This window comes from Periophthalmus magnuspinnatus, chromosome 10 (genome assembly GCF_009829125.3).
Source record: "Periophthalmus magnuspinnatus isolate fPerMag1 chromosome 10, fPerMag1.2.pri, whole genome shotgun sequence".
Lineage (NCBI taxonomy): Eukaryota > Metazoa > Chordata > Actinopteri > Gobiiformes > Gobiidae > Periophthalmus > Periophthalmus magnuspinnatus.
The window spans coordinates 9,638,786-9,665,981 of record NC_047135.1 but is presented as its reverse complement, the minus strand read 5'-3'; the positions used below and the strand labels follow the sequence as shown (position 1 = coordinate 9,665,981).

At 41.1% G+C, this 27,196-nt stretch overlaps 3 protein-coding genes across 6 annotated transcripts in view; all 3 read right to left on the bottom strand.

Moving 5' to 3' along the window:
* Positions 1 to 15,020, bottom strand: part of LOC129456632 (ribonuclease inhibitor-like) — a 28,128-nt gene extending 13,108 nt beyond the window's left edge. Inside the window, exons 1-5 of the mRNA XM_055225062.1 lie at positions 14,924 to 15,020; positions 11,127 to 11,287; positions 10,789 to 10,877; positions 10,564 to 10,719; positions 6,967 to 7,134 (exon numbers count right to left, since the gene is read on the bottom strand). Coding sequence (XP_055081037.1) covers positions 6,967 to 7,134; positions 10,564 to 10,719; positions 10,789 to 10,877; positions 11,127 to 11,287; positions 14,924 to 15,020 — 671 coding nt within the window. The remainder of the gene's footprint in view (positions 1 to 6,966; positions 7,135 to 10,563; positions 10,720 to 10,788; positions 10,878 to 11,126; positions 11,288 to 14,923) is intronic.
* A 1,536-nt stretch (positions 15,021 to 16,556) lies between these two features.
* LOC117377811 (protein ATP6V1FNB) lies at positions 16,557 to 18,853 on the bottom strand. Of its 2 annotated transcripts, none has more exons than XM_033974313.2 (4): positions 18,622 to 18,853; positions 17,546 to 17,732; positions 17,146 to 17,248; positions 16,557 to 16,675 (listed from the first exon to the last, which is right to left on the bottom strand). In XM_033974313.2, the coding sequence occupies exons 1-4, from the start codon at positions 18,834 to 18,836 to the stop codon at positions 16,557 to 16,559; spliced, it is 624 nt and encodes a 207-aa protein (XP_033830204.2). In that variant the 5' UTR covers positions 18,837 to 18,853. The 2 variants fall into 2 exon arrangements, with proteins under 2 accessions (XP_033830204.2, XP_055081052.1); XM_055225077.1 differs by having other exon boundaries at positions 18,637 to 18,853.
* A 1,446-nt stretch (positions 18,854 to 20,299) lies between these two features.
* LOC117377810 (filamin-B) overlaps positions 20,300 to 27,196 on the bottom strand; it is a 76,711-nt gene continuing 69,814 nt past the window's right edge. For 2 of the 3 annotated variants that reach the window (XM_055225076.1, XM_033974312.2), the window contains 5 exons: positions 25,794 to 25,926; positions 24,970 to 25,146; positions 23,895 to 24,113; positions 23,190 to 23,399; positions 20,303 to 22,611 (listed from right to left, as the gene is read on the bottom strand). In XM_055225076.1, the coding sequence (XP_055081051.1) occupies positions 22,424 to 22,611; positions 23,190 to 23,399; positions 23,895 to 24,113; positions 24,970 to 25,146; positions 25,794 to 25,926 (927 nt within the window). In that variant the 3' untranslated portion in view covers positions 20,303 to 22,423. Of the gene's footprint in view, positions 22,612 to 23,189; positions 23,400 to 23,894; positions 24,114 to 24,969; positions 25,147 to 25,793; positions 25,927 to 27,196 lie in introns of all 3 variants that reach the window. The other variant, XM_033974311.2, reaches the window with a different exon arrangement.

The window sequence follows — 27,196 nt, the reverse complement described above, 5'->3', positions numbered from 1 at the left end:
TTTGGAATTCACTTATGTTTGAAGGCTCTGGTTCTGTTAAACATCAACATATTCCTACACAGTTGGTCTCATTCATTCCGTACAGGTCCAGAAAATATAATTAAGTGAAGAAATTATGTCCACAAAATAAGTTAGTTCCTCCATATCCAATCTGCTGCAGGAAAGTATTCCAAATGGGAAATCTGCTCCATCCTTTGTTGCATTTCTTTTGTCGATTTCAGGCATAATAAACTTGTGTCAATGCCAACTTTGTTCCTCGGCGCTAAACAAACATGTTAGCTTGTGACTGACACCAATGTTGGCCAATAAGGTGGAGGTTGTGGGTTACTGGAGCCCCAGACAGCGAATCATTGCTACAGATGAGTGAAAGTTTATGCCCCACTCTTCCCCTTGTAGAACCAAACAGTTACATTACACACGTTTACTGATGTTTTCCCCTTACAGCCAATGAGCAGCTGAACACGGCGATGTATGACATGCCAGGCTTTTCCATAAACGATCGAGGACAATGTGGATGTTTGTGCAAGCTATACTAGAGGCATCTCGGACCCAGAGTGGTTCGTGGAACCTTATGTTTTGATGGACTGGATGCTGTTACTGATCAGTAAGCGTGGTTTATTCTGCTATTGACTAAATTGTAGGTAATATGTCATGTGTAATCATTAGTATGGCTTCTGTGCACATTTGTGTTTTTCCTTAGGCACATGGGTGACGCTGACCTATCAGATGCGCTCATCGGCTAGTATGAGTTTATTGGATTTTCTTGGGGGAGGCGCTTGAGATGTAGACGTGTTTCTTGCAAGCTCCGTGCAGGTCCACTATTTTTCATTTTAATTTGGTTCTGTCTTTTGATTTCTGTTTCTTTTTTCATCAGTGTTGTACGAGGTTATATTTTTTTGAAAGAATAGTTCGAAAATGGCAACTCCAGTGACCCGAAACCAGTCAAATAAACACCGTGGCTGCTCCCAAGCTAGCTCCGCGTTAGCCGCTACTGCACCGGAGGAGGCGGAGGCTGAGAACGCGCTAACGACTACAGTGTTCACTGAATCCCTGAAGAGTCTAAGGGAATCCATATGTGAGAAGATTGGACAAGACATAAGGGACTTGAAAACTGATCTGAACAAGAGCATTGAGTCTGTGAGGGCTGAATTGACGGCATCAGTTACCAATATACAAGCCACGCTCTCATCACATGATACTCGTATCAAGGATCTGGAATGTTCCGCGTCCTTCACTGGGGACACTGTAACTAGCCTTGACTCTGCTACGGCACAACTCCAAAAAGAGATGAAGGAGTTACACGCTAAATGTGAAGATCTTGAGGGCAGGTCCAGGCGTAATAATCTGAGGCTGGTCGGGGTTGAGGAGGGCGCGGAGCGCGGTCAACCAACAAAGTTTGTGTCTGAACTTTTGAAAGAAATCTTGGGATTAGATGCTGCTCCTCTTCTGGACAGAGCGCACCGGTCCAGTCAAGAAAAAACAAAGCAAGGTGGGCCTCCACGTGTGTTCATCATGCGCGTTCATTACACTCACGTGAGAGACGAAATTCTGCGCAAATCCAGCCAGCAACCACTCATGTACATGGGAAGGAAAGTGTATATTTTTCCCGACTTTACCTCGTCTGTGGCGAAGAAGAGGGCAGCATTTGGAGACGTAAAAAAGCGTCTGCGGTCTGTGGAAGGAGCCAGGTATGGCATGCGCTTCCCTGCGACTCTGCGCGACACACTCCCGGGAAAGAGAGAGCGCACGTTTGTGGACCCTAAGCTGGCGATGGACTTTGTGAACCACGAATTGGAGGACACTGGAGCTGAGTAACGGGACCCATCGGCGTCAACGTATGCATTAGATTAGTTATTGTTATTGTTATTGTTACTTTTATTTTTATTTTTACTTCCTTCCTGTTTTTGGGTTTATCTCAGTCTGTTCTCATTTCGATGTTTCTCTTCACATGCTTTATTTATATTGGAACTCTGATTTACGTACTTCGGGCCGAACCTGGCACGTTAAATGCCGTTGTGTCACCACTTTTAGTTTAAAATTCTTATATGTCATCATCTATAGGTTCTAGTGTAACATTTGCAAGCTGGAATGTCAGGGGGTTAGGAAAGCCATCAAAGATCAATAAGGTTCTTTCTCATCTTGCTAGTCTAGGGGTCAAGGTTGCCTATCTACAAGAAACTCATTTTAAAAAATCTGACCATATGAAGATTCGCAGAAGCTGGGTTGGCCAATCTTATCACTCTCTTTTCAATGGAAGAGCCAGAGGCACAGCCATTCTGATTCACAAATCATTACAATTTACAGCATCAGATGTCATTGCAGACTCTGGGGGTCATTACATAGTTGTTACAGGCCATATTGCAAATATACCATTAATTTTGGCAAATATATATGCACCAAATTGGGACAGTGACAAATTCTTTTCAGATTTTCTTTATAATTTGCCAAACTTAGACACTCATCGCCTGGTTTTGGGCGGCGACTTTAATTGCTGTCTCAACCCGTTATTGGATAGATCTTCCTCATCTGCATCCAAATTAACTAGATCTGCACATGTAATCAATGCATTTATAAATGACTATAGTATGACAGATTTATGGCGAAGTCTCAACCCAACTGGACGAGCATACTCATTTTTCTCACCAGTGCATCAAACATTTTCTCAGATTGATTATTTTCTTGTTGATAGTAGGCTGCTCCAATCAGTAGAGACTTGCTCATATAATGCCATTATTATTTCTGACCACTCGCCTCTCACTGCTACCTTCAGACTTGCATTCCATGCTCCGAGACCACCATGGAGGCTTGGCATAACTGCCTTGTCCCAGGATGAGGTTGTCCAATACATTGCCCTTCAGATTGATCTATATTTTGAAACAAATGCATCCAATGAAATTTCATACGGAACATTATGGGAGGCCCTCAAAGCTTTCGTCAGGGGACAAATAATTTCGTATAGGGCTCATAAAAATAGAGAGGCTAACAAAGAAAGATCAGATATGATTAATCGTATCTCACAACTCCAAGCAACATTTGCTTCTGCCCCTACACCTGATTTGTTGAAGGAGCTGCTCCTCACAAAAAACAAGATGGATATCCTGTTGTCCACTGAGGCTGAAAAAAATTTAATTAAGTCCCGCCATCTTTACTACGAATTTGGAGATAAAGCAAGCAAGATACTTGTTCATCAATTAAAACAGACTTCAGCCTCAAGGCTCATTACTAAAATTGATACACCACAAGGTTCTACACATGATGTCAAAAAAATTAATGATAGTTTTAAGGATTTTTACTTGTCTCTCTACACCTCTGAGCACGATACGCAGCCTGACTTTGACTGTTTTTTCTCCCATTTAAATCTACCCCAACTCAGTGAAGAATCTCAAAATAATCTTGAAGCTCCAATAACAGTTGAGGAATTGGGAATTGCCATTAAGTCCTTACAGTCTGGTAAGAGTCCTGGACCAGATGGGTTTCCACCTGAATTTTTAAAAACGTTTTCCCATCAATTAATTCCACACCTCTTGAACATGTACAATGAGTCTTTTGATGTGGGTATTCTTCCCCAGACATTAAGAATGGCATCTATATCTCTCATTGCAAAAAAGGGTAAGGATCCAACAAAATGTGCATCCTACCGCCCCATATCGCTACTGAACGTCGACGTTAAAATTTTGTCTTGGCCTTACGCTTAGAACATGTTCTAGCACAACTAGTCTCTGCTGACCAAACAGGCTTTATAAGAAACAGATACTCTTTTTTCAATATTCGCAGATTATTCAACATTATTTATTATTTAAGTGAACCAGTGAGGCTGTGGTTCACACCCAGACTGAGACATCTGAGGAGGGAAAAGGAGATGGCTTACAGGGCAGAAGATCATGAAGGCTACAGGTGTTGCAAGTATGCATTTAGCAAAGAGGTGGAAAAGGCAAAAGCAAAGTACAATACACGTCTGGAGCAGCATTTTTCCACCAACGACTCTGCTTCTGTCTGGAGAGGGCTTAGGCAAATCACCAACTACAGGCCCAAAGCCCCTCCCGCTGTGGACAACAAACAACTAGCAGAAAAGTTAAACAGCTTTTATGTAAGGTTTGAGGTCTCACACCCCTCCCACTCCTCCCTCACTACCATGGACATTACAGCCAAACCCACGTCGGTCCCCTCCTCCTCCGCCACTGCGCTCGCAGTTTTGGAGCAGGACGTGACTAAGCATTTCAGGAAGTAAAACCCCCGTAAGGCCGCTGGCCCAGACGGTGTCTCTCCTTCCACCCTTAGACACTGTGCTGAGGAACTGGCTCCTGTCTTCATGGACATCTTTAACACCTCCCTGGAGTCATGCCATGTCCCAGACTCCTTCAAGCTGTCCACTATTGTCCCCGTCCCCAAGAAGCCCAGGATCACTGGACTTAATGACTACAGACCTGTGGCGCTGACGTCTGTAGACATGAAGTCATTTGAGCACCTGGCCCTGCACCACCTCAAGTCCTTCACCTCCCCCCTCCTGGACCTTCTGCAGTTCTCCTACAGAGCCAATCGGTCTGTAGACGACGCCATTAACCTGGCCCTTCACTTCATCCTCCAGCATCTGGACTCCCCGGGAACCTACACCAGGATTCTGTTTGTGGACTTCGGCTCTGTATTAAACACCATCCTCCCTGCTCTGCTCCAGGACAAGCTTGCTCAGCTCAACGTGCCTGACTCCACCTGCAGGTGGATCACTGACTTTCTGACGGACAGGAGACAGCGCGTGCGGCTGGGGAAGAATGTCTTGGACACTTGGACTATCAGCACAGGATCTTTCTCCCCCTGCTCTTCTCCCTGTACACCAACTGCTGCAACTCCAGCCACGACTCTGTCAAACTGGTTAAGTTTGCGAATGACACCGCCCTCATCGGACTCATCTCGGATGGCGATGAGTCTGCCTACAGGAGGGAGGTGGACCGGCTGGTGTCCTAGTGCAGCAGCAACAACCTGGAGCTTAACGCCCAGAAGACAGTGGAGATGATCGTGGACTTCAGGAAAGTCACAGCCCCCCTGCCTCCCCTCACCCTGACGGACTCCCCCATCACCACTGTGGACTCTTTCCACTTCCTGGGCACCTGCATCACCCAGGATCTCAAGTGGGAGCCGACCATAAGCTCCCTCATCAAGAAAGCCCAGCACAGGATGTTCTACCTGTGGCAGCTGAGGAAACGCAAGCTGCCAGTCCAGATGATGGTGCAGTTCTGCACGGCCATCATTGAGTCCATCCTCATCTCCTCCATCACTGTGTAGTTCGCTATTTGAGCCATTTCCCTTTGGCAGGAGACTACGGTCCACTGGGACCAGAACCTCTCGTCATAAGAACAGTTTTTTCCCCTCTGCCGTTTGTCTCATGAACACTTTATAATATCTGCACAAAATTGGACACTTTATAATACCGGTCACTTTCATAAGTCATGTTTGCACTGTTGTTCTGATGCTGCTGTTGTTTATATTTTCTACCTCTAAGTATTTTATTTTATTTTTTAAGCATGTCTTTTTTAACTTTGTGCATGCCCTTATTTGTATTTGTATTTATTCAGTGTGTTTTATGTTGCACTTTGTCACCGAAGTAAGTTCCTGGTTTGTGAACTCTGTTCACAAACGATGGCAATAAAATTCTTCTGATTCTGATGATGTTTTACACAAAACAAAGAAATGGCACAAGACTTTTTTTTTTAACCATTTTGTGGACATTGCCTTTGTGAATGCCTTCAGTCTCTATAAAGGATGCTGTAAAGGGTAGAATCCTTATTCACCAAAAGGCCTTTAGAGGCCTTTTATCTTGGAGCTGGCAGAGGCAGGAGCCATCAGAACACAGCAGGAAGAAGGAACCAGGGAAAAGTATCATCGTGTTGTGTACATCAGCCTGGGCAGTGACATGACACACAGGGCAGGTTGAAGTGCAAGAAGTGACATGCCAAAACTCCAGTTAAATGTTTAACCTGCAATATACCTGTGCTTCCAGCAACAAAGAGACTGCTATAATGACTGGCACACAGAAGACCAGTTATCATCATGTACAGTGTGTTTTCAGTTTGCAATCTGTGTTTGTTTACATTTTGAAGTGTGTGTGTTTGGTCACTGTTTGCAGTGTGGAGTTTGTAAATATATATTTATTTTGACCCATACCACTTGTTTTAACTATATTTTATATACAAATATACATTTTATATTAGGTTTTGATATGCTATATAAATTTAATTTAATTTAAATTCTAGGTGTGCAGATACAGATTCCTCTCAGTGTAAGCTTTCAGTCGAGCCCCCATTGATGTCTGTGGGTTAAAGCATTCAAAAGTTACTGCATTTCTTCCAAACGTTCTACAAATGTCTTCATTTGGAGAGGTTTGGATAAATTTGGATACATCAGAAGTCCCTCCATAAAACACCTGCATTTACTAATGATAAAATGAGTGTCAAAATTTCATTTTTATAGATATTGTCCTTAAATTTGAAATGTGAGTGGTCAACAATATTTTCAGTTGAGATATAGTGTATTTTTGTCCCCAGCTCCCAACTGCAGCTTTTTGTACCTTCAATTTAACAAAAAAATGGAGGATGGCGAGGATGAGAAAAAAATATTTCTTTATGTGTGTTCCAAAGTGTATAAATGCTCAGCAGACAAACTTACAGTGATTCTGACACCTGTGGGTAAAACTATAGGGTGTTACCTTTACAAAGACCCCAAACTTGTGTATTTACTACTGAGGGTTCAATAATGGTGATCATTTTAATTTGGAGAGGTCAGAACAAAGGCAATTTCACCAAAATGACCTGGAATTCTAAGGGGTTAATATGATTATGTATTAATAAATAAAGAGGGACCTCAGTTCAGCTGCAGAGGAGAGTTCACAGCCAGTGTAGAGGAGTGCGTAAAGAAGAGGAACTTTCACAAAAGGCCAACAAAATACATTAATGTGGGACATGGGGCCAGTCTTACCTGAGGACCTCCAGTCTGCAGGCGGCGCTCTTCAGTCCAGAACACAACTGTTCCACTCCTGAGTCCTCGAAGTCGTTGTTACTGACGTCCAGATGTGTCAGACAGGAGGAGCTGAGGACTGAGGCCAGAGCACCACAGCAGCGAGCGGACAGTTCACAACAGGACAGACTGAGGAAAGAACATGTGGCACTTCGAGATTTGTTTTCAAATGTAAAATATGTTATCAATGAAATGCATTATTATTAGAAGTAGTAAGTAATTAGTAAGTATTATTCCTACTACTACTACTATAATAATAATAATAATAATAATAATAATAATAATAATAATTAAAACTGCAAGCAGTGATAAAGGCCACCGCGGAGATCCTGCCTTTTGTTCCCGCTTACATCGCTCCTCCCCCCAAAATCAGCGACTGAGTAATACTACTCCATTCACTCCAATGACACCATTTATCACATTGTCACGCCTGCACGGTTGGAAATAAAGGTATGTCTTCATTGGCTTTTTTGTTCAGTATGATGAGAGGAATATGTGTACCAAATTTTAATGGTCTATGACACAGTAATTATTTTTCATCCTTGTTGACCAAAACCCATGTATTTCAATGAGAAATGTCAGATGTTGTCATGGCAACACCTTTCAAAATAGAGGTATGGTGTCTTTGACTTTTTTGTTCAGTATTGGAGTAGGGATGTCCATGCCAAATTTCAAATGTTTGTGACAAAGTAATTTTTTTACGTGCCATTTAAAAATTTCAAGGGGGCGCTGTGGAGCAATGTAATATTTGATAGGTGTAAATTGCATATCTATCAAAAAATTCAAATGTGAGAGGTAAAATTTTGAAAAAATGGGGTTCTGCCCACAATGGCCGACTTCCTATAGGGTTTAGGGTGGGGTCATAATATAATTTTTTACTTGTCTTGACATGTTCTATGTTTCTACCAAATTTCATTTGTCTACGATGAAAAAGGTCTCTCATTGCCGCAATGTATTTCAAATTTTGAGGTGGCGCTATTGAGTCATTTTTAAACATTAATTTTTTTTAAAGATCAAAATAATAAATTTTTCACCAACCTTGAATTTTGGGTCCAATAAAATTGACTTTTCATTAACGTTCAGGGGGTCAAAAGTGGCTTTAATTCGGCCACCAAAATAATAATAATAATAATGGATTTTTTTTTTCCACCCATTATTTTTCTCCTAAACCATAACAGCTACAGTCATGTGACTTTCTCACATTGTGCCCCATCACAAATAAGGCCCCTGTGAATTTTTTCACACGTCCACGTCAAAGCGTTTGTCTTCTACGAATTTTTGAAAATGAAATTTGAAGAGGGCGCTAGAGAGCCATTTTGTGAGAGAGTGCCTTGATTTGCATATCATTGCGTTCAGCTCACAAATGTGCATAAACGCTGTAGTAGCATTTTCCCAACAAAAAATGTGTGAAAGAGAAATATTTTTTTGAAATATTCCAAAAATTGTGATTTTGTTGAAAACAACAAAACAACTGACCACACCCAAAGTCATAATCAAAATGTAATTTATAATCTTTAATCACACATGGGTTTAGTGGGATTTGGCCAAATTTGAAGTGTTTGTGATGAAAACTGTGCGAGAAAATGTCCTAAATGCACTTTTGTCATTCCTGTGTTTGATCCAATATGGACGACTTCCTGTAGATTTTAGGGCGGGGCCATGATATCATTTTTGTCATGTCCCGACATGTACTATTTTTTAATGTGAGTTTCAGATTTTTACGTTGACTTTTTTCCGAGTCGGGCTCCCATTGGCCCCATGAAAATCAAAGTTTGAGGTGGCGCTACCGAGTCGTCTTTTGTTATTTTTTCTCGGGGTCTTTTGTGACAATTAGAGCTCGTCGAGTTCTAATTTTTGACACCACTCACTGCCATGTCGGGGCGTGTTTACTACTTGATTTTTGCCATTTTCCACGCTCCGGACGCGGTTTTAATGAGTCCCTCGCCAGGACGGAGTCCCAGGCTCGGGCCTAATAATAATAATAATAATAATAATAATAATAATAATAATAATAAAGGCACTGACTCTGACAATGTTTATTTCATAAATAATACAAAATGTGCATTCTGACAAAGCCAGAGAAGGTCCCATAATCCTGCATTTACTTTGTTTACACAACAATAAGTCACTGAACAAAGGAGAAAACTTAATATTTTCAGTATTAAGGTGTGATGGAAATTTAAGTATATTCACGTTATGTCTTTAAATGCATTTGATCTGTGTCTGTCAGACCCAGACCAGACATTAACATGTGTGAAGGCTCTGTCTCCATCCCACAGGAAACTTGCTGAAAAAGTAAAAGTTCATTATCTTAGGGGTGTGAAACAAAAGTCACACTGAAATGTATGTAGCATTGTCATTCTGGTATAAAATGTTAGAGCTCAGATGCTCAGAGGTTTTTGAGACTGGGACAGACTTGGTGCAGATTAGGGGAGATGCCGGAAGACTACCAGTCTGTGGCCAGGGCAGGCCTGGGCGCTGTCCTGTCTGTATCTGCTGTAACAAAGAATAAAGCATTTTTTCAAAACAGGCAAGTTTCGCAAATGTATTACTTTTCATTGAGAATTACTTCCACAACAAAGGACTCTGAAGACACAGTTCCAGCTGAATGTTGTCCAGGTGTTAGAGTTACTGCAATCCCACTGAAAAGCCCACTTATATTTATCACCATTCATTTGGATTGGTTGGATTTAGTACTGACATACTGCCCTTGGTTTGTGTTTAGTGTTACCACATAAGATTCCAGTTTTTCCACAGCAGTGCTCCATTTGTTGATAAATATGTCTTGGTTTTGTTATTACCACATTTTCACATAAATCAAATCAGAATCATTCACATAACTATGAAATGTAAACATTAAGACTATTTAAAAAGTGAAAATGGGCAGAAATAAGACCCAAGCTCCAGTTGAAACAGTTTGCAATAAATGTATTCCTTTCATAGAGCCTTATAACAAGACTTGAATTTAAATATTTGAACATATGAGTATTGACTTAACAACAAAAATATAGCATTTTAAATCAAAATACCAAAACTGAAACTAAACAAATCGATCCACTCTAAATCATCAATGTTACCAAGGCAAAAACAAGTTAATTTTGTGTCACTCAAAGAACAGAACAAATGACTGATTAAAAAAGTTCAACATTTCCATTTGTTTTCAGTTGACAAAAATATAGAATCATCTAAACACTATTTTTGCTTTTAAGGACTCTGATCTAATAGATCTCACTCAGTTTTCTTGACTCTTTACTTTAAAATACTTCTCTATTTATTGAGAAGAAATTATTTAGTTAATGTTTCAAGCTTTTTCCCCTTTCTGTCAACTGTTGTCATGTTTTTTGTTAATATAATATATCTGCTGACTAAAACTGAATGAAATAAACAGTAATAAAAAATAACTAAATCTTTATAGTGTTTTTTCCTGTAATGGTCATGTCTTTGTGTATTCTAAAAGTGATTTAAAATTCAAATAATAAAATGCGGTTGTACAGTCCTGCAGCTCTGGTGAGAGGCAGAGCTGTCTATGGTCTGATCTGAGGCTGTTCTGAGTCTCACCTGAGGACCTCCAGTCTGCAGGAGGCGCTCTTCAGTTCAGAACACAGCTGCTCCACTTCCGAGTCCCCGAGGAAGTTGTTACTGAGGTCCAGATGTGTCAGACAGGAGAAGTTGAGGACTAAGGCCAGAGGTCCATAGCAGCTACAGTTGGACAGACTGAGAAGAGACAGGAATGAGAGGAACAGTAGAATCATGATGATTCATATTAATAAAGTCCAGACTCACATGACTTTGGGGGAGGCTCTCAATACAGGCAGCAGACCAAGGAAAGCCTCCTCAGATGTATCATATTTCCTGAGGTCAAACTCCTCTAGCTAAGAGTCTGAGGACAGTAAGAGGAAGGCCACAGCCGACCACTCAGCAAAAGACATGTCTTTATTAGAGAGACATCCTTCTCTCATGTAGCGCTGCACCTCCTCCAACAAACTGTGGTCGTTCAGTTCGCTCAGACAATAGAGCAGGTTTATATAACTCTCTCCTGGCATAAACTCAAAATCCAGCCTCCATTTGAAGTACTCTACTGTGCCCTGATTGGTTTGTGAGTTGCTTCCTGTGTGACTCACCAGACCCAATAACAGGCTCGGATTGACCGGCAGAGACAGACCGAGGAGGAAGCGCAGAAACAGGTCCAAATGTCCGTTTGGACTGGACTCTGCCAGCTCCGCAGCAGAGTGGTAGAAGTCTATCTCTCGACGTTCCTGTTCTTCAAACTCAAAGTCAGAGTCTGAGTAAATTGGCCCTTAATTATAACATACACTGCCTGGCCAAAAAGTCACCACCTGGATTTAACTAAGTAAATACGCACGAGCCTCCTATTGGATAATGACTGCATGGGCGATTGAGGTCAGAATGAAAGAATGAGGTGAGCTGACTACCTGAATATACTGAATGACCAGGTTATTCCATCAATGGATTTTTTCTTCCCTGATGGCACGGGCATATTCCAAGATGACAATGTCTGGATTCATCAGGCTCAAATTGTGAAAGAGTGGTTCAAGGAGCATGAGACATCATTTTCACACATGGACTGGCCATCACAGAGTCCAGACCTTAACCCCATTGAGAATCCTTGGGATGTGCTGGAGAAGGCTTTGTGCAGCAGTCAGACTCTACCATCATCAGTGCAACATCTTGGTGAAAAATGAATGCAACATTGGATGGAAGTAAAGCTTGTGACATTGCAGAAGCTTGCCACAGTGAATGTGTGCCGTAATTAAAGCTAAAGGCGCTCCAACGAAATATTAGAGTGTGTGACCTTTTTTTTGGTGCTGACTTTGTTTTTGGCCAGGCAGTGTACATAGACTATACCTTTTGTTGTAATTGTAATTCCCAAGAATAGCATTGAGTTCAAACAACTTAATAATAGAAAATACATCCGATTTTCACTTCCTGCTACATGACAAGTTAAGTTAATGACAACATTTATTTGGATTCTTAAAGTTGTCTTAACCTACATGTGACACCATGCTGGTTTGAAGTTAATCTATACTACCAGAAATATGGAGCTCAACAGTGACCTCCCACCCCGCGCTTCTGAACAAGATTTCCCCAAATTTTTCTCATAGACTTTACAAAATTAAAAAAATAAAAATAAAAGTTTGAAAGCTTGCTCAGGAACAATCAGCTATGCAGTTACTAATGACCACAACACCTATAATTTTATTTAAAATGTGTTTCTGAAACTTTATACCAAGCATGACAACCACAAAAGCAATAGAATCACTTTTTTAAAAAGCTTTAAAAATATTTGATAGAAAATCTTTATCTTTTCATCATTGTCTCATATTTCAGAAGTATAATATTTTAAGTTTTGCAAATTTTAGGAAATTTAAACTAGCCTGTTCAGTATATAAGCTCTTAAATGGACTCACTCCATCACCCTTGGGTGAGTTCATTATGGCCAAAACCAGTACTAGTGGTAGGGTAACAAGAGCCTCTATCAGAGGTGACTGTGTAATACCTTATAGACGCACTACATTTAGTGAGCAGGTGTTATCAGTCAAGGGTACAGAAATCTGGAACAACATCCCAGCTGCAATAAGAGACTCTACGACATTCAGTATATTTAAAAAATAATCTGAAACGATGGCTCAAGAGGAAGCAGAACTGTCATCATTAATGTTATGCTACTATACATGTCAGTGTTGTATATTATGATTGTGTTTCATTGTGCTGTTTCATCCATGTCTGTCCTATGAATTGTAATTGACAATCTGTTCTTATGTCTATTGTATGAACTTGTTTCTATCTCTATAAGCCTTCGGGCTAATTCTGGCATATTTACATTTATATGTTCATGAATATGCACTGTCCATTTAAAAAAAAATAATAATAATAATTATATATATATATATATATATATATATATATATATATATATATGTATACCCCTCCCTGAACCGCCACCTTAATGTGGTGGAGGGGTTTGAGTGCCCGAATGATCCTGGGAGCTATGTTGTCGGGGGCTTCATGCCCCTGGTAGGGTCACCCATGGCAAACAGGTCCAGGGGGACGGGTCAGACGAAGAGCGGTTCAGAAGCCCTTTATGATGAGTGTAAAAACAAGGCCGTTTACATCGCCCGGACCGGCGTTACCGGGGCCCCACCCTGGAGCCAGGCCTGGTGTGGGTGCTCGACAGCGAGCGCCTGGTGGCCGGGCTCAGCCCGAAGGAGTGACGTGGGGCCGTCCTCATGTGGACCCACCACCCGCAAGAGGATCCGTAAGGGGCCGGTGCTTGAAGATCTGGGTGGCAGTCGAAGGCGGGGGCCTCGACGACCGGATCTCTGGACATGGAGACTGGCTCTGGGGACATGGAATGTCACCTCGCTGGGGGGGAAGGAGCCGGAGCTTGTGTGGGAGGTTGAGCGTTACCGACTAGATATAGTCGGCCTCGCCTCCACGCACAATTTGGGCTCTGGAACCCAACTTCTTGAGAGGGGCTGGACTCTCCATTTCTCTGGCGTTGCCCGCGGGGAGAGGCGGCGAGCTGGTGTGGGCTTGCTCATTGCCCCACAGCTCAGCCGCTTCGTGTTGGGGTTCACTCCGGTGAACGAGAGGGTCGCGTTCCTGCGCCTTCGGGTCGGGGACAGGTCTCTCACTGTTGTGTCGGCCTACGGGCCAAACAGCAGTGCGGAGTACCCGGCCTTCTTGGAGTCCCTCGGAGGGGTACTAGACAGTGCACCAACCGTTCAAGTTCAAGAGTTCAAGTATCTCGGGGTCTTGTTCACGAGTGAGGGAAGGATGGAGCGTGAGATTGACAGGCGGATCGGTGCAGCGTCTGCAGTGATGCGGTCACTGTATCGGTTAGTTGTGGTGAAGAAGGAGCTGAGCCCAAAGGCAAAGCTCTTGATTTACCGGTCAATCTACGTTCCTACCCTCACCTATGGTCATGAGCTCTGGGTAATGACCGAAAGGACAAGATCACGGATACAAGTGGCCGAAATGGGTTTCCTCCGCAGAGTGGCTGGGCGCACCCTTAGGGATAGGGTGAGGACCTCAGTCACACGGGAGGAGCTCGGAGTAGAGCCACTGCTCCTACACGTTGAGAGGAGCCAGCTGAGGTGGCTCGGGCATCTGCTCAGGATGCCTCCTGGACGCCTCCCTAGGGAGGTGTTCTGGGCATGTCCCACCGGGAGGAGGCCCCGGGGAAGACCCAGGATACGCTGGAGGGATATATATATATATATATATATATATATATATATATATATATATATATATATATATATATATATATATATATATATATATATATATATATATATATATATATATATATATATATATATATATATATATATATATATATATATATATATATATATATATATATATATATATATATATATATATATATATATATATATATATATATATATATAAAATCTACCTGTCCTCGTGGTATATACCTGTTTTTACTGATCAAGGCTGTGTGTCTGTGTGTCTATTTGTGTGTGTGCGTGTGCGTCTGTGTGTGTGTGTATGTGTGTGTAAACAATCCTAGACTTTACTTAAATTCACCTGTACAAGCCCAGAGAGTTGATTTGGACTTGATTTGGTTATAGAAATGATCCTGTTGATCCGGGTTTAGAGTTTATTTTTTGTGTCTGTGTGTGTGTGGGTGTATGTGTGTCTGTGTGTGTGTGTATGTTGTGTATACATGTGCAGGTGTGATTTAAGACTCTAGGTTTGGGACTGGTATCCAAAGAGGACCTAATAATGTGAGGGCCACAGGTCACAGAGGACGAGCCAGAGGCAACGTGACATTAAGAGCAACCAAACATGAAATTAACTGAGAATAGTGTCAAGGGGAAGTACAGAAGTAAAACTGTGAGATGAGATATGCCATGGGACGACTGACGACGTGTCTGTTCAATAGGAATTTTCTTTAGCGTGAGGCTTGAGAGCAGAGTGGAGGGCCCAACTAGAAGGAGCTGCAGTGCTGGAGGACTGACCATCTTAGTTTGACATCATTTTTAGTCAGCCCAGCCCTTCAGCATCTGCTTTCATAAAACCTAACCTATGCAAATTATAGTAAAAGTGTTACTTTAGTATATTCCAGGACATCTGCATTGTGCACTTTGTCTCTGCACCACAATAATCCAGATATTGTAATTGTGTGATTTTTTTGCTCCCCCCAATAACTTTTAATTTTGTAATGTTCTGTCTACATTTTGGTTCATTTATGTGTGTCACTTACATTTATTATACAGTTACAGATGTAATACTCAATACTCAAAAATGACTCGAGTAGGTGTCAGTAATGGCGCAGTGAAGGCAGACTCACTTCACTGGGCAGTTAGTCTGATCTGAAGCAGATCAGTGTAAACTGGTGTTTACAGTCAGTGCAGAGAAGCCTCATCAAAGCTGTTTTTCTGTGTTAAAAGAAATAAAAGGCAACCTGTTTTTATTTATAGGCTATTTATATATTTTTTCCATAAACAAACACAAAAATCACACCATTATAATCTATAGACAGCGCAGAGAGAGAAAGTGCACAGTGCGCATCTCAGAAGATGGAGCTGCACTTTGTCCTGAAATATACTAAAGTAACACTTTACTAGAATCTGTATAGGTTAGGTTGTATGAAAGCACATGGTCTGGGCTGGCAAAAAATGATGTCAAACTAAGCTCCTTCTAGTCTTCCACTCTGCTCTCAAGGCATGCAAAAGAAAAAGAGGAACAGACAGTCCTATGGCGTATCTCATTTCTGACCTCTGTACTGCCCCAGAAGTCAAGGGGCACAAAATGAGACACAAAGCAGCTATTGCTGTATTTTTAACCCATAATGGCTGAAGGAGGAGAAGAGATTGATCTGGTTGCAGATATACTTTCAAAATGGGCCTTTCACTAAAAGCTGGTTATTTGATATGATATTTGATATAATAGTAACAAGTTTGTGGTCCCAATCTCTAACAAATAATGATATGGTTCAACGTTTGTAAAAGAAATATCCCAAATAAAAACTCACATCATCAAGACATCATCAAATTAAAGCCACCTATCAATGAATGTAAGCACTTTAGGTTCTTCAAAGATGCTAAATAAAGTTGTTATTATCTTTGTAATTCCTCGGGCATCCAGGTCTGATCCATAGCAAACGTCTACCTCCTATCTATAACTCCATCCTCAGACCCAAAGTGAAACAAAGAAAGCACCAGGGCTGACCAGGATGCTAATAGGTGTGAAATCACTCATTAGGGGCTTGAATGACTATGCTAAGTATGACTCAGGCACAGTGCACACTTAGGGTAGCACAATAGACCTAGACTACTAACAGCAACTGTAAACAAACAGGTGTTTTGAGTTTCAATGTAATTAGCTCCTCCCTTCAGACAGATATAAGGCAGTGTCCACCAGCAATCTGACTCACTCAATCACTGCAGGAAGAGCGAAATTTTAGTTTTTATTATCACTGTGCAGTCAATTTGGAAGAAATACACATATATAATATTTTAAACTATACGTTATTTTTATGTGATGTGTGGTGCTGTTCATCCCAGTGCATCTGTGGGAGAGGGGCTGTTGAAAACTCCATTCCGGGCATAAAATGTGCTTTTGACGACTGACGATCGAGCTCGAGTTGGAGTTTTGTAATCCAGAGTGAAGTCGCCTGGAGAGACAGAACAAAACAGAACAGGGGATTATAGAGGAACTGAGAGAGTGAAATGTTCAGGAAATCAGCTGGATTCTGGTGTAACTGACAACTCATTAGAACTTACATTAATATGTTATGAGCTATGAAAAAACTACCATCTATAATTATATTGGCTGTTTGCTTCACCACTAGATACTGTCTACATTACTGCTGTTTGATAGTGTACCAGATTTGCCCTGACAGAAAAAGACCAGTGGAGGGCCCGCCACCTGCTTGTCTCAGTGGAAATGTAATCAATCTAGAGTCCAGGCCATGTTACAATGTTTTTGGGCAGCTGTAATTCAATGCATGCAAGTTTAATGCCATCCTGTGAAACATTTCTAGCAAAGCAGTAACATCTCTGTGGAGGCGGACATCCCAAGTTATATAGTGCACCTTTAAGTTCAAAAAGTACAAATATATTAAACATGTTTATATGTCCTGACCCAGTCTCCAGCCGTACTCCCAGGATGACACCAGTGGGAAATCAAACTTCTGCTCAGGTAGCATCAGGCCACGGCTCCTCAGGTACTGGCTCCGCCCCCTGCCCTGGACACAACAAGCCATTATTTATTATGTATCCAAATGCAGTTTTGGACATGTGGTTAACAGTATGCTGACTAAGAAGGTCTGGACGTGCACAAAGGATGGCACAGAGGAGGGACTGTGAGTGTATGGCACAGAGGAGGGACTGTGAGTGTACGGCACAGAGGAGGGACTGTGAGTGTACGGCACAGAGGAGGGACTGTGAGTGTACGGCACAGAAGAGGGACTGTGAGTATATGGTACAGAGGAGGGACAGCGAGTATATGGTACAGAGGAGGGACAGTGAGTATACATAGTCACCTGGTGGGAGGAGCCTTGGTAGAGTGACTGTCTGGTCTGAGGGGAGGCGGGTCTCATCACTGGAGGAACTGTGAAGGGACGCGCCCTCTCTGCAGGAACAGGAAGTGATGTCACAGGAAGTGATACCGAGGAGAGGGATGTGTTACTCCGCTTCATGGTCGTCATGGTGATGGGAGGAAGCACAGGACTGAGGAAAACAGAGAATACAAGGTTTTATACCAATCAGAGCCCACCTACAGAGGATGGATGAATATTTGATCACATGAGATTGCAGAAATTACACAATTTGTTAGGAGTGGGGAGAGACTTTCAGTAGAATTTCAGGACTTCAAAATGTCACCACCTGCTTGTCTCTATGGAGATGTCAGAGCTTTGTGTGGAGTGGTCCTCAGTCTGGCATTCTGGATCTCAATTTAGGCGATGCCACTAGATCAAGTTACAGGTCAGATCAGTGGAGGGGGAATGCATGAATGGGAGACCACTGAGAATTCCAGGTGCCACAGTGGGGCGTCAGTAGAAAAAAATGTTGTGTCCTTGGGCAAGGCACTTCACTCACATTACCTGGTATGAATGTGGTGAGTGAGTGTTGATGGTGGTCAGAGGGGCTGATGGCACAAGTTGGCAGCCTCGCTTAGCTCAGTCTGCCCCACGGCAGCTGTGGCTACAATAGTATCTTACCACAGAGTGTTGAGTGAATGAATAATGCACTGTAAAGTCTGTTTGAGAGTCCAAAAAGCACTACAACTCTGATGTATTATTATTATTATTATTATTTAATTGAATAAATCTACAACATGCAAGTTTAATGTGATACTGTGGCACGTTGTGGCACATCAAAGTCACCATGGAGATGAGCAGAAAGCGGACACCCAACTAGAGAAGTTACATATTTTAAAGTCATTTTCCCCGTGAATCAATACAGTTTGTTAAAGTGTGTGTATTTCTATTGACTCCACCCTGTGGCTGGTGTTGGTATTTTTATTTTCAATCTTGCAGTCATATCAAGTTCATAATTATATTGTACTAAAGGTAGACCGACTTCTTTGACTTTAGATCAAACACAGACCAAATCTTACCTGGTTTTGTCCCACCTGGCCCCTCCCTGCAGTGGTCCTGGGCCGGTCTCTATGGAGTCCTTGTTTAGACCTGGTTCAGACCCAGAACTGGTTTTGGTCTGGTTGGTGGGATAGAATCTGCTGTAGCGCTGTTTCCAGGTCAGTCGCATCATCATTTCTTTGTGGATCTGTTCTCTGTAGGAATTCTGGCTTTGAGTGGTCAACAATGAATGCATCTAGAGTAGAAAAAAACTTTAAATAGTGTCTCTGATGTCCACGCACACATGTACAGGCGAAGTGTCTCTGGTAACACACTAAACCGGTAAAATAAATTATTAGACTAACATAAGGACAATCCAAACTAGAAATCCTGTCTTAAACTTGGCATTCTTTTAAAGCTACGTTGACTTATATATTATCTATACACTACCTTGCTCTGAAGCTGATGCCTTTGACCCAACTGTGCCTGCTCAGGTGTCACTGTAAGTAATATGATTCTCTTTCTACCTCTCTCTCCTCTCCCTCCATCAGCCCACCCTTTTCTCTTTCCCGACCTGCCCCTCCCTCTCTTATCTCTCTCTCCTCTTTTGCTTCCTCCCTTTTTCTCTGAACTTATTTTACTTTCTCTTTAAATCTTTCTATAATCCCCCTCTCTGTCCCTCCATCTTTCTCCCTCCTTACCTCTCATCCGCTCCTATTTCCTCTCCGTCTCTTTCCCCTCTCCACACTCTCTCTCCTACACCCCTGTCTCTCTCCCATCCTTTACCCCTCTTTTCTCTTTCGCTCTCCTTTACCCCTTTTCTCCCCCTTCTCTCCCCTTCTTTATCCCCTCCCCTCTGTCTCTTTACCTCATCATTTATCTGAGGTTAAATTCTAACTCACTGCTGGGGGGCTTTTTTTCAGATCCCACTGACTGGAAAAAACTCATAACTTTAATTCAAAACTTTTAACTTGAATTGAGTAAATGCATTTTTTTTAATAAGCAAAGGACTTTTTTCTCTGACAAGATGAAGTTAATGCTTGATATTATTGGCAAATCCCATTTCTAGACCAATGAAAATGTCCTGCATTGGTGTGGGTTGAGAAGCAAAACAGGACAATGAACTATAAAAAATAAGTCAACTGTATTCTACACTTTCAGAAACTGACATTGTAAATACAATGTGGCATTTTACATTGAACAAATATGATTTACAAGGAAGTCCTGAGGAGGTATTTTACTTCTATGGGGTATTGTGCCAACACATATTTTGAAAATGCTATATTCTCCGAAAACATTGTAGTAACGTGTCACCCCTCCCTTAGCTCTCCACGCTAAGTCACTCCCCCTTCAGAGCACTATCACAACACAATCAGTGTGCATCCCGCTAATGAAACTACTGCACACGCATCAGGTTTGTCAAGTTGCTGTGCACAGTTTTGCATCATGTTTTTATATATTTATGGAGGATTGCTGTGTGGGAGCATGGGTGACGTAGGCTTGTGGGCGGAGCACTGGACAGAATCCTACAGCTAAATGTAAGAAGGGTTTGAATAGGGCCTGAGTGAGATCGCTAAAAGACTCAAACATGCATGGATGCCATCTAAAACCTCATCAGGCATGTTTTTGATGAAGGAACCTTTACCTCTCTTTTGCCACTTGTTGTCAGTGGTGTGTGTGTGTGTGTGGTTAGCTTGGTGAAGATCAAAAACAAGAAGTACTACAATTTTAATCATTTATTTACCAAATGTACATCCAGTTAGTGTTTCCTGTCACATAAAATCCCTTTTTCAGAGCAGCACTGATTCACCAGCCTGATACAGATCACATACACATGGACAGGACTCCAGACTATAGCACAAGAACACATTTCAAATGAAAAGATACATTACAACAAAACATTTGTGCAATTTCTTTTGACAGTGGAAAAAATAAAGATTAAGACTGATTTAGGCCACATTTTTACAGAGACATTTGAATTAATTTGTTTGAAAACACATTTTTCTCGATTTTGAAAAAAAGTGAGTGTGCAACCCAAAAGGTGTTGCTTTTCAATTTCAGTTCTCGTGATACAATTTCTTGCTTACAGTGTTTTCTTATCCAATTTTGCCAAACAGCTATGGCACCAACACAGTTCAAGATGGCTAAAAACATGCAAATATTCCTATCAAATAAACTTATGATTTACAAATTTCGAAAATGTTTTGTTTTTATTCTTGGCCCAAACCTCAAATGCACATTCTTACACATTATGAAAAAATACATCAACAAAACACAATATAGTGCAGAAGACAATTGGAAAAGCAGCTTCTAGTCACTTCAAAGGCACTAAACAGAAATCATTATGTCAGTAGTAGAAAAAGCTACAGCGAGATTTCAAAATATAAAAAAATATAAATCAGAAATTAGATGAGTTTTTGTTTGACAGCAAGCCATACTTTTAAAAATATGGCACCAAATCTGATCACTGAATTTTCAAAAATATTCTTCAAAAACAAATTATTACAAATTTTGAGATATAATTTTGAGGAAATTTAGATATTGCTACAGACAGTTTTGGATTTGCTCAGAGTGGCATCAACAAATAAGCATCCAAGAAATGCAAAAATGAAATCTTATTATTATTCTTATTTTTTATGTGATATTGATATTTAATATATTTTTTGTGTCAGGGCTTAATTGACTGATGTTAAATGAATGCTAAAATCTGTGGTATTGTAATCTTGCAGACCCAGCTTCCAGTTCCAGATATCAAATTAGTTCCAGTTTTAGTCTTACATAAAGTATAAAAATATAGTTATGGACAAAACTCCCACAACTTTCCAGCACATTGTGATATTTTGGACATTTCAAAATTATTTACACAAGATTGAAGAGTCTAAGAGTCTACATTCATTTTTGACATTTTTTGTTTAGTTTTTATGGCACTTAAACTTAAGGTTTATAAACCGGAGTGTAAGTCAAAAGTAAATACACCAAGTGAAGACATAATGTGTGCATGTGGGGGTGAAGATTTACAACATAATTTAACATTTCAACATTTAATTTTGCAATTTTAGAAGACAACAAAAGAAACATGGAAATGAAGAGCCCTCATTAAGACCAAGTCATGGTCTGCTAAGAAAAACTAATATGTTCTAACATGGTGATACTCCCAATTTTAGACAATTTAGACAGATGTTTTTTTTTCTTTTTTACTTTAAATTGCAATTGTGAGCTAGTTTGAACTATACATAATACAGACACTATGAAATACATAAAAACAAATGTGTAGCCAGATTTTTAAAGATACAGTATAGGCTAGCACTTTGAATGAGTCATGGATTCTAGCTGAGTTTGAGATGTTTTTGAAGTTTTAAAATGCATTATGTAGACATTGCTTAAAGTATTCATTCTAATGTCAAAAATAAATAGTGTTTTTGTTATGACTGTGATATTTGGGGCAGGGTTTGAGGCTTTTAGGGCATTTAAGACTTTTTAGTTAGCCAGCCAGAACCACACACATTGACAAAACTTTTTAAAATACGAGTAAAAAGTTGTATATTTTGATCTGAATATTACAAGAAATTTTGAGAGGAGACGTCTTCCGCATTTGAGAGACACATGATACAAATTAGCGGTTGTGGTTGGACTGTCCCAAGTTAGGACAGAGGTTTTTCACACTGTATGATCTGATTCCAGACCCTTCTGGATTTGAACAAAATGTAGAAGGGACTGGCTGCTCAGGCAAGGTTTTTAGGGCATTTGGGGCTTGTAGGGCATTTAGAGTATTTAGAGCATTTAGGGCATTTAGGGCATTTAGGGGATTTAGGACTTTTGGGGCTTTTGGGGCAAGTAGGGCTTTTAGGGTACGACGACATGGAAGGGTGACCCAGGCACATGCTGGTCACCCCATTTGACTACCAGGGTGTAGTCCCCTCTCTCCTTCAGGACGTAGCCCACGTTGTACTGCAGCCTCCCCATGTGTTTGACCACCACCTCCTCACATGGGACATGGGGGCCGTGCACACCCACCAGCAACATGCTCTTTCCTAAACATAAAACGAAAGTATTTATCAATTTTTCCTTCAGTAGGTGAAACCATGATAGCGTACTAGTCCTGCTTATTGCTTAAAGAACTGCTTAACGATGAAAAAGAAAAAGAAATATGACGTTATGAAATAATATAATGGGGGCACCATGTAACCTTTCTTGTGGAATATTTACTACCTGCTTGTCTCCATGGAAATTAACAAATGAATGCATTTTTTAGCATACACACATGTAATTTGGATAAGTTTAAGATAAGTTTACTTCCAGACTGTGGAAGCTTTCATGTGAATCAATGACATTGCCATGGAGACAAGCACTGGCATACCCCCACCAGAAAGTTACATAGTACTTCTTTAAACATTAAATAAAAGCATGTGCCATCATAATACATATATTAAACAATATAAATAGCAAAGGAACATTCTTTAATCAAACAAGCAAAAAATATTGTCTTTGACAATTCCTACATTACAAGGGAGTAGATTAAATGAGTTTTAGTTTAATTGGATAATCAAATTTCAAATGGAAAGGTTACCATTGACACTATAAACCACATAAAACTGTTGCGCTTTCTGACCTGCTTTGCTGCAGTCCACACTGAAGCTGCTCCTCTGTCCCACAAAAGCCTTACTCAAACCCGGCCCTCGGCTCAGGACTTTACTGGCATCGGCCTCACTGGTCCAGGAGGGGACACTGTGAGCAGGACTGATGCCGGAGGAGCGCACAGCCGGGTCCATCGTCAGTGTAGAAGTTTCACTGGCGTTTGTCACATTCACCAGACGAGGACCTGAGGAGGCGATACAGGGATAAAGGGTCATTTTAAAGTGGACCTATTATGCAAAATCAACTTTTTAACCAGGCTATAGTTGTTTCCCCTTTTAATTTACCCTCTCAAAGCTGTATTTTTATAGTGATTCATGCATGTCTTTATTCTCCTGTATTGAAGACGTCGTTGGATCCATCTCAATTTTCACAGCCACCAGGGCATACACCCATTGTGACTAAAGATCAATTATAAACAGTATTTTGGATTCTTTTGTACAGAAGGTAATTTTATGGATTTTTGTGTTAAATATTTCTCATGATAATTGTGACAAATGTATTTTTCACATGTCTTCCCATATCCAATTCTGATATCAAATTCTATTAACTGCAAACAAAGTCTCCTAAGTTCTGTTTATGCTATAATAAAACCAAATGTTTTGAACTGTAGAGGGGGAGACTAAATATACAGAATTATTGTGAATGAAACAAAACATGGTTTAAAGCTCATATAAGTCACCTATGACTCTGGCAGTGAAGGGGCTGCCCTGGATATGGTTGGGCCCTCCGTACTTCACACTGATGCAGTAGTTCCCAGGGGCCATGGGCGTGTAGTGCACTTTGTACCCCTCAGGCAGTTCCACACAGTCCAGTTTCACTTTGGACGGGCCCTCGATGCTCACGCTCAAAGCTCCGGGGCCGGCTCTGCTGTTGTTAATGATGAACTCCGACTGCACTCCTGCAATACAAGAGAGTGAACGGTTGATTTTATTTAAAAATCACAAAACTTATACAGCATTACTATATTGCACTTTTTCTCCATTTGTTATTGTAAAGCACCTTGGACACAATAGGTTGTTGTAAATGTGCTATTTAATAAAGTTGACTTTGACTCTTTCTTTTCCATGATAAAAATGCATTAGTTTTACATTGAACTGCCTGCCACTCTGATGGTAAAGAAATTAAATATTGTTGTTGTGCCAAGACACTTCAATCATGTTACTTGTAAATTAAAGAGTATTAAGGGATTGTGCGAATAGTAAAGTCAGCACGGGCCACGGGTGAGAATCCTTGAAAATGTTTCACTTTTGAACCAAAACTTAACTCAGAAATATCATTGATGTGATGGCAGGTTAGTGGTTGATTTCTATAACTATTTGGATTCAGAATGGCCTTGAGCTATATTAAAACCAGTATAAAACCAGATGGTAATATATCAAAAACTACTATAATTTTGTGTTGTGTTTGTTTTGTGTGTTTTTATTATTATTGTGACATAGAAATTTGTAATGAGCCTGTAGTATTAAACAGAGTTGGGAATGTTACTATTGCAACAAGATGAGTTAAAGACCTCATACAGTGTCTATGCTGGACAATGTTACAAAGACTCAAAAAACTCAGCAGGATGACACCAAGGACGGCACCAAGGACGGCACCAAGGACGGCACCAAGGACGGCACCAAGGACGGCACCAAGGACGGCACCAAGGACGGCACCAAGGACGGCACCAAGGACGGCACCAAGGACGGCACCAAGGACGGCACCAAGGACAGCACCAAGACTAAGCCAAGATTTGAGTGATGCAGTGGTCTCACCTGTGGTCCCCCTTTCTAGTCCCGCTCCGTAGGCTGTTACTAGCCCCGCCTCTCCAGTCTGCCCAGGCTCGCCCACCCTGACTTTAAAAGGACTTCCTGGGATGTGAGCTCCGTTAAACTTCACATCGATTGAGTGCACGCCGTTCTCTCGAGGAATGAACCGGATCACATACTTATCTGAAACAAGAGTGGAGAAATATACAGGGAAATGTTTGTTATAGCTGAGACATTTGACCCTCTGCATTCATCTTTCTATGGATACGGGGTCAACAAAAGCAAAAAATATTTTGTACAAGTCTGCAAATATTTGAGAGATTGTAATTAGTGTTTTGTTTTGGTCTGATCCCTCCCATTTACAGACCAAGAGGTAGATTTACGTATTAAGAACAGCAGAGAGACATATGGGATGCACATTACTCTTCTCATTGGCTTGGAGTTCAGACTTTGAAGAAGCATTTCACCTTTGGCTTATAAATTTTTGTGTTAAATGGCTGAGATTAAACATATATCGTTTATATTCTAGAAATCAATACTGAAAACCCATGTATTGTTTCTAATATGACAAACTAAAATCAAATAGAAAATCTTGAACAATATGAGAGGGGAAACATTATATTGCCATATTGCAGTCACTAAAAAAAGAACTGAACCATGTCTAAACCAGGACTTTATACTTTTAGCTTATTTAACCTTTATTTAATCAGGAAAAGTCTAATTGACACAAAAGTGTCCTGACCAAGAGCTATGTTAACCAGGACTAAAACAGAGCTAATCCCAGACTAAAGAAGGTGTAAACCAAGTCCAAACCAGTTCCAAAGCAGTACCTTTCTCGAGCTCTGTGACAACACACTCGTCTAGGGCTCCAGATGGACTGTGGACCTGAGCCTCCATCTTCCCCTGGGCTCCATTCAGACGCACTGCGAATGAGGCTGGATGGTTCACCTTCAAACCAGATTCCTGCACACATACAGGGTGAACCAGGGCTAAACCGGGGCTAAACCGGGAGATAAAGCGGGAGATAAAGCGGGAGATAAAGCGGGAGATAAAGCGGGAGATAAAGCGGGAGATAAAGCGGGAGATAAAGCGGGAGATAAAGCGGGAGATAAAGGGGGAGATAAAGGGGGAGATAAAGCGGGGGATAAAGCGGGGGATAAAGCGGGGGATAAAGCGGGGGATAAAGCGGGGGATAAAGCGGGGGATAAAGCGGGGGATAAAGCGGGGGATAAAGCGGGGGATAAAGCGGGGGATAAAGCGCGGGATAAAGCGCGGGATAAGCAGGACTAAACCACAACTAAACCATGAATAAACCGGGGCTAAACTAGGAATAAACCACAACTAAATAAGGGCTAAAGCAGGACCAAAGCAGGACCAAAGCAGGACCAAAGCAGGACCAAAGCAGGACCAAAGCAGGACCAAAGCAGGACCAAAGCAGGACCAAAGCAGGACCAAAGCAGGACCAAAGCAGGACCAAAGCAGGGCAAACAAACAAATCTAAACAAAGATTAAAGTGGAATAGATTGGATTGAGTAAAAATACAACAAAATAAAGATAGAATGCATACTCAAGCAGGACTAAACAGACCTATGGTGTTACTTACCTGTGCTATGATTGGTTCATCTGCAGCCAATTATAGAGCATTGGCACAGCTTTGAAAAATCTACAGAAGTACTACTACTACTACTACAGCTACTACTATTATAACTACTACAAATTGCCACATATATTACAGTGGTTCCCAGCTAATAAGGAGAAATAAGGAATCTAACCCATAACCTTATTGAGAGGCAGGAGACAGGATAACCACTCTGCCACACAGGGAGGATAAGCTCAATCAGCCCCACTGTGAAAACATGCTAAGTGTTTGATCAAATGGGAACCACTTACTACTTTATGTTAAGGCATAATTGTAAAATGGACAGAAAATATTAACTAAAAACTAGGATTAAAAAGTAGCTGTAAGGATGCTGGCTGCAGTTGGACCAATCAGAGCGTAAGTGAGTTCTGTTAAAAGTCTTTAAATGAAACACAGAGAGGAGCCTCATGAACTGGACTGAGTCAGGACAGGGGCACATGGAGAGGGACTATGAGAAAATTAATCAAATTCTCAAATCAAACTTCATATCTGACTTTCCAATAACCCCTTGAGTAGTATTATGTAAAGTTCAACAGGTCTAAACCAGCTAAAAAGCTAAAAAAAAACAACAAACATAATAAGGACTGAACGAAC